Source organism: Cebus imitator, unplaced genomic scaffold (genome assembly GCF_001604975.1).
Source record: "Cebus imitator isolate Cc_AM_T3 unplaced genomic scaffold, Cebus_imitator-1.0 Scaffold240, whole genome shotgun sequence".
Classification (NCBI taxonomy): domain Eukaryota; kingdom Metazoa; phylum Chordata; class Mammalia; order Primates; family Cebidae; genus Cebus; species Cebus imitator.
This window is the reverse complement of record NW_016107555.1, coordinates 2,605,725-2,617,381: the sequence shown is the minus strand read 5'-3', so window position 1 is coordinate 2,617,381 and position 11,657 is coordinate 2,605,725. Positions and strand designations below refer to the sequence as shown.

The 11,657-nt window shown below is 44.1% G+C and overlaps 2 protein-coding genes across 4 annotated transcripts in view; one reads left to right on the top strand and one right to left on the bottom strand.

The window, feature by feature from the left end:
- RERE (arginine-glutamic acid dipeptide repeats) overlaps positions 1-11,657 on the top strand; it is a 468,771-nt gene that overhangs the window by 14,084 nt on the left and 443,030 nt on the right. The window lies entirely within an intron of this gene.
- LOC108282400 (keratin, type II cytoskeletal 8-like) lies at positions 1,986-3,695 on the bottom strand. The gene is given in 2 exon segments (XM_037727830.1): positions 1,986-3,500; positions 3,503-3,695. Coding segments are annotated over 2 exon segments (1,452 nt in total). The 5' UTR covers positions 3,621-3,695; the 3' UTR covers positions 1,986-2,166.

Below are 11,657 nucleotides of genomic sequence, written 5' to 3'. Positions count from 1 at the left end.
TGGTCTCGATCTCTTGACCTCGTGATCCACCCGCCTCGGCCTCCCAAAGTGCTGGGATTACAAGCTTGAGCCACCGCGCCCGGCCTAAATACAGTATTCTTTATAATTTTGCCTTGTGTTAGTTAGGATTAGATTCAGCAGTGAGTGGTAGAAACCCAAAATAACAATGGCTTAAACAAGACAGAAGTTTCCTTTCTTTCATGTATCTTGTAGACAGCCCTGAGCCAGTATGGACCTTCATGCTCATTAGGGGACCTGGCCTTCGACAGGTAGCTCTTTCCTTTTAGTCAAAGGTGGCTTCTCCACTTTCTCATCTCAGTTCTGCATTCTCACCAGCAGCATGGAGGAAAAGGCAAAAGCTGGGCACGTCCCATCTTGTGAAGATACTTCCCAGAAATTGTACATACTGCTTCTGCTATGTCCCTTAGCTTATAATGGAATCACAGGGTCACACGTGACTGCAAGAGAAGCTAGAAGGTGTAGTCTGTACTGGAAATTCCTATGTGCCTATGCAAAAATTAGGGATTCTCTTACTTTGGAAGAAGGGAAGAATCAGTATTGCATCTGGCAGTCTGTGCCATAAATGCCAGTGGAATGGACAATGTACTATTAACACATTTGGTAATTTGACAGTATTGTTTGTAATCCTTCAGTATTATTTGTAAGAATACCTGCCACCTCTCCCCGAGTTCAGTATTCAGTATAGAATTTTCACTAAAATTTGTCTTGATCTAATGATGGCATCAGATTTTTATTGCTGGGTAAATTTTCTAACAAGATGAACTAACTGCCTGCCTCCTGATTTGAACATTCTGATCTTGGTAGTATAATCTGCCATGTATACATATATATATTTCACGTGATTCATTACTGTAGAAATAATTACTGAAATTTCCTAAGTTGTTATACACTTTGGATTATACGCATATGGTTAAAGACCTCTTTGAGACTTAATTTTTAACATTTATAAATGGAAAAATATGCAGACATCTTGTTTCTATTAATATATTGAGAACAGTTTTTATTAATATTTTATTATTAAGAAATCTAGCTTTATAAAACATCTACATGTTTCTTTCATATTTTGGTTGGAATGGCTTACCACGTTTGTTTTCATAGTTTAGTGAGAATTTAGTCTTTGTGGAATCCTTAAGCACTTTTGATGCTACAAAACCTTTAGTTGGCTGGATGTAGTGCACATGCCTGTACTCCCAGCACTTTGGGGGCCTGAAGTGGGCAGATCACTTGAGCCCAAGAGTTGGAGAGCAGCCTGGACAACATGGCAAAGCCCAGTTTCTGCCAAAAAAAAAAAAATAAAATAAAATATAAAGCCAGGTGTGGTGATGTGCATCTGTAGTCTTAGCTACTCGGGATGCTGAGGAGGGAGAATTGATTTATCCTGGGAGGTCAGGTCTGCAGTGAGACATGATTCAGCCATTGCACTTCAGTCTGGGTAACAGAGTGAGACTCTGTCTCAAAAAACAAAAAACCAGGCCGTGTGCGGTGGCTCACACCTGTAATCCCAGCGCTTGGGGAGGCTGAGATGGGTGAATCACGAGGTCAGGAGTTCAAGACTAGCCTGGCCAAGATGGCGAAACCACATCTCTACTAAAAATACAAAAATTAGCCGAATGTGCTGGTGGGCACTTGTTGTCCCGGCTACTTAGGAGGCTGAGGCAGAGAATTGCTTGAACCTGGGAGGTGGCGGTTGCAGTGAGCCAAGTTGGTGACACTGCACTCCAGCCTGGGCGACAGACTGAGACTCCATCTCAAAACCAACAAACAAAAAAAACCAAGACCAACCCTCCCCTTCACAACTTTAGTGCCTTGGGTTATATGTATGCTTGGAATATTTATTTTATAATTGTTCTGTTAATGAACAGTGACCTTCTTTTTTTTTTTTTTTTTTTTTTTTTTTTTTTTTTTTGTGGGGTGGGTGTGTTTTGTTTTTGGAACAAAAAAAAAAAAGCCAATTGAATTGTTTTGCAGCTGGAGGCATGGGCAAGGGGGGGTCCCCAGGCAGTAAACTCCCCGCGGGTGGGCTGAGGGCTAGGGCTGAGCGTCGGATGGGTCTCCCATTCCCTGTGCTCCCCTGTACAGCAACCTCCCTCCCAGGCTCTGGGGCAGCCTCAGGAGGGGCAGGCTGGGAGGGGCTGTTGCAGCTGTTCACTTGGGCAGGACGTCAGAGGACTCAGACACCAGCCTCCCATCGCGGGTCTCAATCTTCTTCACAACCACGGCCTTGGTGGAGCTGGTGCGGCTGAAGGTGGAGCCCGCGCCAGAGCCAAAGCTGGAGCCCAGGCCATAGCTGAGGCCGGGGCTTGTGAGGCCCCCATAGGCAGAGCTCAGACCACCTGCATAGCCGCTGGTGGTCTTCGTGTGGATACTCATGTTCTGCATCCCAGACTCCAGCCGGCTCTCCTCGCCCTCCAGTAGCTTGCGGTAGGTGGCGATCTCGATGTCCAGGGCCAGTTTGACATTCATCAGCTCCTGGTAGTCACGCAGCTGCCGTGCCATGTCCTGCTTGGCCTTCTGCAGGGCTTCCTCCAGCTGCTGCTGCTTGGCACGAGCATCCTTGAGTGCCTGCTCCCCGCGATGCTCAGCATCTATAATGGCGGCCTCCAGGGAAGCCCTCTGGCCTTTGAGGCCCTCAATCTCAGCCTGGAGCCGGCTGATGTTCCGGTTCATCTCGGAGATCTCAGTTTTCGTACGCCGCAGGTCATCCCCGTGCTTCCCAGCCAGCTTCTGCAGCTCATCATACTTGATCTGGTATACGCTCTCCGCCTCAGCCCGGCTGCGGTTGGCAATCTCCTCGTACTGCGCCTTGACCTCAGCGATGATGCTGTCCATGTCCAAGGAGCGGCTGTTGTCCATGGACAGCACCACAGAGGTGTCGGAGATCTGGGACTGCAGCTCCCGGATCTCCTCTTCATACAGCTGCCTGAGGAAGTTGATCTCATCAGTCAGTCCTTCCAGGCGAGACTCCAGCTCTACCTTGTTCATGTAAGCTTCATCCACATCCTTCTTGATGAGGACAAATTCATTCTCCATCTCTGTACGCTTATTGATCTCTTCCTCATACTTGTTCTTGAAGTCCTCCACCAGCCCCTGCATGTTGCCAAGCTCCGCCTCCAGCTTCAGCTTCTCCTGGCCCAGAGTCTCCAGCTGCCGCCTCAGGTTGTTGATGTAGCTCTCAAACATGTTGTCCATGTTGCTCTGGGCCATTTTCTGCTGCTGCAGGAGGCTCCACTTGGTCTCCAGCATCTTGTTCTGCTGCTCCAGGAACCGCACCTTGTCGATGAAGGAAGCAAACTTGTTGTTGAGGGTCTTGATCTGCTCCTTCTCCTGGGTACGCACAGCCTGGATGTTGGGGTCCATGTCCAGCTTAATGGGGTTCAGCAGGCTCTGGTTGATGGTGACGGCGGTGATGCCTCCCGGGCCTATGCCGCTGGCCCCCGCATAGCCTGCACCCAGGCCACCGCGGAAGCCAGCGCTGCTCAGCGGGAGAAGCTCGAGGAGCTCGAGCGGGCACTGGGCCCACTCGTGAAGGAGCGGCTGCTGAAGGCCCCGGGGCCAGTGGTGGACACCCTGTAGGACTTCTGGGTCACCCTGATGGACATGGTGGAGGCAGGAGTGGAAGCAGGCGAGCTGAACCAGGGAGAGATTCCAGAAGGAGCGGAGAAGCTGCTGCTTGGACCGACCTTCTTTTTTTGAGATAGGCGCTTGCTCTGTCACTAGGCTGGAGTGCAATGGCATGATCTTGGCTTACTGCAACCTCCGTCTTTTTGGTTCAAATGATTCTCCTGCCTCAGCCTCCCATGTAGCTGGGACTTCAGGCTGGTGCCACCACCCCCAGCTGAGTTTTGTATTTTTAGTAGAGACCAGGTTTCACCATGTCGCCCAGGATGGTCTCAATCTCTTGAGTTTGTGATCCGCCCACCTCAGCTTCCCAAAGTGTTGGGATTACAGGCATGAGCCACCACGCCCTGCCAAGCAGTGACTTCTTTTCATAGCTCAGATAAGTTTGGTTTTATACAGCTTATCTTTCTATCTATTGAGTGTCGTATTTTGTTTGCCTTAGCATATAAACTGTGCAATTGTATAATTGTCATAAATTTATTTTAAAATATAATTTATAAATTTGTTTTTTCAACTTAGAACCAATGTTCTAAATGTGTTTAGAAGTTAGTGTCCAAGGACTTCTTAGAACCTATAGTGATTGCCTTTTCAGGAGGCATACCAGGGCCCTGGGCAGCTGGATGGTGAGGGAGGGATATTACCTTTCCTACTTTTCTTACATAGTGTTTGTTGCAGGTAAATAAGACCTAACTCAAATGAATGCATAATAAAAGCATGTGTTTTATAACTTTTAGATTCTTGCCCCTCTCTTTTTATTATATGCTTTAGTGAAATGTGAGTTTAATGTAGCAAAATAAGACATACAAAATGACCAAGACAAAGATTGTGCCCTTGATGAATTTTCTCACTAATGGGAAAGATGAGACATGTACACAACTGAGTTCTAGGTAGAAGAAAGTGCCTCAAGAGGTGTTGATACTATGGGTTAAGAAAGAGAATCAGCTCTGGCTGGGGCATTAGGAAAGATTTGGTGTAGGAGTTGGTGTTTCACCTGTGTTTTGAAGGATTGCCAGGATTTGGACATGTGATAAGTAGCTAAGAGGATTTCAGGCAGGAAATTGCATGAAGCAAAGGCACAGAGGCTGGAAAGCATGGGAAATGGTGAGTACTTTGCTGCTTCTATGATGAGGATTATTAAATTGTGTTTCGATTTTCTTTTTTTAAAAAAATCTCTTTTAAAATGTCCCGTAGCAGATGCAGGCAGGCATAGTTTTTTCAACTCAGGTAATTTATATTTGAAGCTGTAGCTGGTAGCTGTTCAGACCACATAGCAAGAGCATTTTGGAGAGGGAGTCCTTAGAACTGGTTTCTCAAAGAACAGACTGATTTGGCCAGAACGATAGAGCACGGGAAAGATATGTTGGGGTCATAGCATAGGGATATTTAACACCAGGGTTAAATGACTTTGATAGCTTCATGCATTCAAATAAAATATAAATTGTAAGTATACAATTAATATATACTCTTTGTAATCACTTTCACACAAATATTCCTCCAGACATTTTCTATGCATATGCACACTATACATGGTATCTTGAATTAAAATTCCAAACATAACAGTTTTCAGTTAATACTGATAACTCAGGTTTGTTTGTTTTTGAAAACAACTGCATAATTGGATACTGTAGTATGTATATTTCACTTTTTCCGTCGATGGACAGTTGAATTGACTCAGATTCTTTGGTTTGCATCCTCATATCTATACAGTTGTACAATTGTACAAGTCTGTCTGTAGGATAGGCTCTTAAGTGGAGTTGCTGAATCAGTGGGTTACGTTTACTTTTTATTTTGAAAGCTGTTGATAAATTGCCGTCCAAGATATGTATTTGTACACACAATATTTTAAGGTTTTGATATCCAACCCTGGATATTATGAAATTTCATAATCTTTGCTAATCTGATAGGTGGAAATGTATACAATATCATTATCTTTTTATTAAAAAAAAGTGTTTTTTTGGCTGGGCAAGCTGGCTCATGCTTGTGATCCCAGCACTTTGGAAGGCCGAGGACTCTTGGCCAACATGGAGAAACCCCATCTCAACTAAAAATACAAAATTAGCTGGGTGTGGTGGCACATGCTTGTAATCCCAGCTAGTCGGGAGGCTGAGGCAGACGAATCACTTGAATCCAGGAGGCAGAGGTTTCAGTGAGCCGAGATCATGCCATTGCACTCCAGCGTGGGCAACAAGAGCAAAATTCCGTCTCAGAAAAAAAAAAATTTGAGACAGGGTCTCACTTTGTTGTCCAGGTTGAATTGCAGTGGTGTGATCACGGCTCACTGCAGCCTCAACCTCCTGGGCTCAAGCAGTCTTCCTATCTCAATTCCCCAAGTAGCCGAGACTACAGGAGTGCACCACCACATCCGGCTAATTTGTGTAATTTTTGTAGAAACAGAGTTTACCGTGTTGCCCAGGCTGGTCTCAAATTCCTGGACTCAAGCGATCCACCTATCTCAGCCTCCCAAAGTGCTAGGATTACAGATGCGAGCCACCATGCCTGGCCTTACGAATATATATATAAAATTTTTTTTTTTTGGAGACTGAGCCTCACTGTATTGCCCAGGCTGGAGTGCAGTGGCACAATCTCAGCTCACTGCAGCCTCCACCTCCTGAGTTCAAGCGATTCTCTTGCCTCAGCCTCCCAAGTAGCTGGAGCTACAGGTGTGCACCACCACACCCGGCTAATGTTTGTATTTTTGGTAGAGACAGGGTTTCATTATGTTGGCCAAGCTGGTCTCAAACTCCTGACCTCAAGTGATCTCCCTGCCTCAGCCTGCCAAAGTGCTGGGATTACAGGGATTACAGCCCCTTACAAATTTTTTTTAGAGATGGAATCTTTGTTTCTGAGGCTGGACTGTGGTGGTGCAATCATAGCTCACTGCAGCCTCTTAACTCTTGGGCTCAAGTGATCTTCCTGAGTAGTTGGGACTACAGGTGTGTACTACAGTGCCTGGCTCCTATAATATAATTTGCATTTGCATTTCTTTTGACCATGAATGAAGTTGATGATCTTTTCATATATCAGAGTTTTAAGATAAACTTTTTGTGGTCTCTCAGTCATAGAGACAGGTGGTTTATGTTATATGGAGTACTTCTTTCTGAGTTTCATATATTTTTAAAACACATTTAAATAATAAAAGCTTCATTGACATCGGTCACATGCCATAAATTTACCCTTTAAAGACTGCAGTTTCTGGATTTTAGTCATTTATTTATGTATTTTGTTTTTTTTTTTTGAGATAGAGTCTTGCTGTGTAGCCTATGTTGGAGTGCAGTGGTGTGATCATGGCTCACTGAAAGGGTATCTGATCTTTTGGCTTCCCAGGAGTTCGAGACCAGTTTGGCCAACATGGTGAAACCCTGTCTCTACTAAAAATACAAAAATTAGGCGGGTTTGGTGGCTCAAGCCGGTAATCCCAACACTTTGGGAGGCTGAGGCGGAAGGATCACGAGGTCAGGAGTTCAAGACCAGCCTGGCCAATATGGTGAAACCCTGTTTACTAAAAGTACAAAAATTAGCTGGGCGCGGTGGCGTGCACCCTTAATCCCAGCTACTCAGGAAGCTGAGGCAGGAGAATCTCTTGAATCCAGGAGGTGGAAGTTGCAGTGAGTCAAGGTCATGACACTGCACTCCAGCTCGGGTGACAGTGTGAGACTGTCTCAAAAAAAAAAAAAAAAAAAAAAAAAAAAAAAGTGGTAGACTTTTAAAAAAAAAAAAAAAAAAAAAAAAAGATCTTTGACTCTTGGTCATCTTCTTTGTGCCCACAACAGCTGTCAGTTTGTGGGGATAGTGGTCAAATCCAGCCACCAGAACGTGGTTGTAGGGGTACTCTGAGGTGCCATTATCAATGTTCTTCTTGATGATATTTTTGCTTCCTGAGCAGCATCTCGCGTAGCGTCTGGCCAGAACAGCAGCACTTTCCCAGGTTTCATGAACTTGCCCGTTTTTACAGCAACCACCCAGGCCTACAGCAGGAAGCCTGAATAATTTTGTTTCTTTTTTTTTTTGAGATGGAGTTTCACTTTGTTACCCAGGCTGGAGTGTGGTGGCAGGATCTTAGGCTCACTGCAACCTCTGCACTCCCCCTGCTTCTCTCCCCCAGGTTCAAGCAGTTCTCCTGCCTCACCCTTCTGAATAGGTGGGATTACAGGTGCCCACCACCATGCCTGGCTAATTTTTTTTGTATTTTTAGTAGAAACCGTGTTTTGCCCTGTTGGCTAGGCTGGTCTCTAATTCCTGATGACCTTAGGTGATCCACCCTCCTCTGCCTCCCAAAGTGCTAGGATTACAGGCGTGAGCCACTGTGCCCTGCCTTACTTTAAAATTTTTTATAGAAATGGGGTCTTGCTATGTTTCCCAGTCTGGTTTCAGACTCCTCAAGCAATCCTCCCACCTTGGCCTTTCAAGGTGTTGGGATTACAGGAATGAGCCACTGCGTCCGACCTAGTCATTTATTTTAAAATTCAGTGCCAACCATTGCCTTATTATTTGTAGTAGATGCCTATTAGGCTGGACTTGAAGTTCGCCTTCTCTTCATTCAGCATAGTAGGCCCCAAATTTGAAATGAGAAAGTGCAACTGTTCCTGTTGTTTTTCCAGTTAGAGGCCTCTCTTACCAGAGACTGCAGTCAGGTAGCTGGATTCTGAAATGGAGTTGGGCGTGACAACTGCTTTGGAATCTCAGTGCTTTGGTACTGGATGGGGAGTGATTTCTTTTAAATAACTTGTAGTTGAAACTGATTTCCAACTGCAAGGGGTGATATAACCTCTTTGACTTTTTTTTGAAAATGCTTTAAATATAAAATCTGAAGTGAAAAAGGCTTCTAAGGTAAAAAGATTTTAAAATATGGTAAGTTGCTTTAAATTAGTAAGTCAGTTTTTTTAGGTGGGTGATTCAACTGCTTTGTAGTTAATCTGGTCATTTTTTATTCCAGAGATTTATTAATATGTCTACTAAAGGGTGTGTGTATGTGTGGTAAGATGACTAAATTGCTTCATTTTAAGAACGATAATGATCTGGTGTCTATGTTTCTTTTGTGATTCATGCAGATTTTTTTTTTTTTTTTGAGACAGAGTCTCACTCTTGTCACCCAGGCTGGAGTACAGTTGGGCAATCTTGGCTCACTACAGCCTCTGCCTCCCAGGTTCAAGTAATTCTCCCATCACACAGTTATTTTTGTATGGAAAAAAAACATACCAGTAATTTGACTGATTTATTTCTTTTCAATTAAAAAAAATTATTTTTTTTGTAGAGACAGGGTCTTCCTGTGTTACCCAGGCTGGTCTTGAACTCCTAGCCTCAAGTGATCCTCCTGCCTCAGGCTCCCAAAGAGCTGGGATTACAGCCTGAGCCCCCGTTCTGGCCTTGACTGATTTTTCTTGAGGAAACTATTTCTGCCTTCTAGCATTGGCTTCCATCTATTGGGTCTTTTGACAGCCCCTGTCGATTGCCCAGGAATGATTACAGAGTAGTAGCTCTTATCACTGGCTAAGTCTGCGACCTCATCTGTATTATTTCACTTTCCCATCATCTGGGAAAGATGTCAACAGAGGCTTATAGTAGATGGTTTTCTATTGATTTTGATAGAACTAAATGAATCATTTCCTTCCTTTTGCTTTTGTATATACTTAGAGTTTCCTGTTCTTCGTAGTAAAATATTCCTAAAATTGTGGTTTTCTGTATTTTAACCCCTGCATATTTCATTATTTTTCTATAGTTTTAGGCCTTCTCTGTTTGGACAGTCATTTTTCATTGGCTTGCTTTTAGTCATTTAAATTACAATATCAGGCTGAAGTTAGTGATTTATCTCGATTGTTATAGATCAAACTCCTTATTCTACTCTTTCCCCCTTCTCACTACTTTGACTATTCTTAAAAAAATTTGCAGTATCTCTTCCTTTTCCCTCTTGACATCCCTTTTTTTGTTCCTATTTTTTTCATGTCTTAAGATTTTTTTCCCACCTTAAAGTCCCTTGGTCTTTTAGTTGTAGTTTTGATTAAAGTGGATTTTTTCTTGGGCTTTTAATTAGATTTTCTTTTCCTTCAGTTCTTCATCGGGAGATTGAAGATGATGACGGCTGACACTTGGGTCAGTGGCCTGATTACTTAGAATAAGACTATGTGGGCCACATGCGGTGGCTCACGCCTATAAGCCCAGCACTTGGGAGGCTGAGGCGAGTAGATCAAGAGGTCAAGAGATCGAGACCATCCTGGTCAACATGGTGAAACCCCGTCTCTACTAAAAATACAAAAATTAGCTGGGCATGGTGGCACGTGCCTGTAGTCCCAGCTGCTCGGGAGGCTGAGACAGGAGAATTGCTTGAACCCAGGAGGCGGAGATTGCAGTGAGCTGAGATTGCACCATTGTACTCCAGCCTGAGTAACAAGAGCGAAACTCCGTCTCAAAAAAAAAAAAAAAAAAAAAGTTAAAAAAAGAATAAGACTATGTGAACATTGAGTGGCTTGAATATAGCATTTAATTTAGCTTGTCCATGTTTCCACTGCCACTTGAAGGCTGTTTACTGGCTTAGAGGCACTGTCCTGAAAAATAACAAAATAAATATAAATTAAACACCCCATGTATTCTTGTGTAGTGCCCATTTAAGTCAAGATGAGATCTGAGATCTGGGTGGCCTATGGGGGAATACTATTTATAACTCGAGAAACAATATTTTGCTAAGAGATATGTTGATTAGATTGGAGATAACTACTAGGTCTTTAAAACATACTTTATATGTGCCACGTAATTCCTGTTTTTTTCTGGGTTCACTAAAATGTCCTAAACCATGATACCCTCTGTGCATTAGAAAAATAAGCTATGACTCCTGGTTGGTATAAGAAGACCGAGATTCCAGTTCCACCTGAACTATGGGTTTGAAGTATGATTATGTGCCCTACTTCCTTAGATGTCAAAGAGGGGCAGTAGTGCATAAATTGAAGTGAACAAGTAGATATGGAAATATCTTGAAAATATGAAAATGCAATCTGGACATGGTGGCATGTATCTATAGTGCCAGCTACTTGGAAGGCCGAGGCAGGAGGATCGCTTGAGCCCAGGAATTTGAGGCCAGCCTGGGCAACCTTGTCTCTTAAAAAAAAAAAAAGGGCCAGCGAGGTGGCTCACACTTGTAGTCCCAGCACTTTGGGAGGCCGAGATGGGTGGATCACGAAGTCAGGAGTTCGAGACCAGCCTGGCCAACATGGTAAAACCCTGTCTCTACTAAAAATACAAAAATTAGCCGGGCATAGTGGTAGGTACCTGTAATCCCAGCTGCTGAGGGGCTGAGACAGGAGAATCGCTTGAACCCGGGAGGCGGAGGTTACAGTGAGCCAAGATCACGCCTCTGCACTCCAGCCTTGGCGACAGAGCAAGACTCTGGGGTGGGGGATGAAGACAGTCTGAGTAACATAGAGAGACCCTGTCTTTACAAAAATAATAAAAAATATTAGCTGAATGTGATGGTGCATTCTTGTAGTTCCAGCTACTTGGGAGGCTGAGATGGGATGATCATCTGAGCCTGGAAAGTTGAGACTGCAGTGTGACATGATGGCACCACTGCACTCCAACCTGGGTGACAGCCGTCCTCTCACCTCAGCCATCCCTCCTGCCTTACCTTCTGGTGGTAGCTGAGACTATAGGTGCATGTCACCACACTTGGGCAGCTTTTTTTTTTTTTTTTTTTTTGAAAGATGGGGTTTTGCCATGTTGCCCAGGCTGGTTTCAAATTTTTAGGCTTGTGTGATCCACCTGCCTTGGCCTCCCAAAGTGCAGGGATTACAGGCATGAGCCGTCTTCCTGGGTCACCTTTTTCTTCTCTTTTAACAAATTCAGCAATTTTTCAGTCCCAGAAATCTGTAAATACATTGTTTGTGGAAAAATACAAGGGTAATGGCATCAAAAGATGGTTTCTATTAGGAATGGGAACAGGTAGCAGTTGTCCCTGCCACTTCAACAATCACAGGCCCAGGACCCTTTAATGTAAGAAGCTTTTAGTTCCTGAAATGATTTCAGAGGCCATT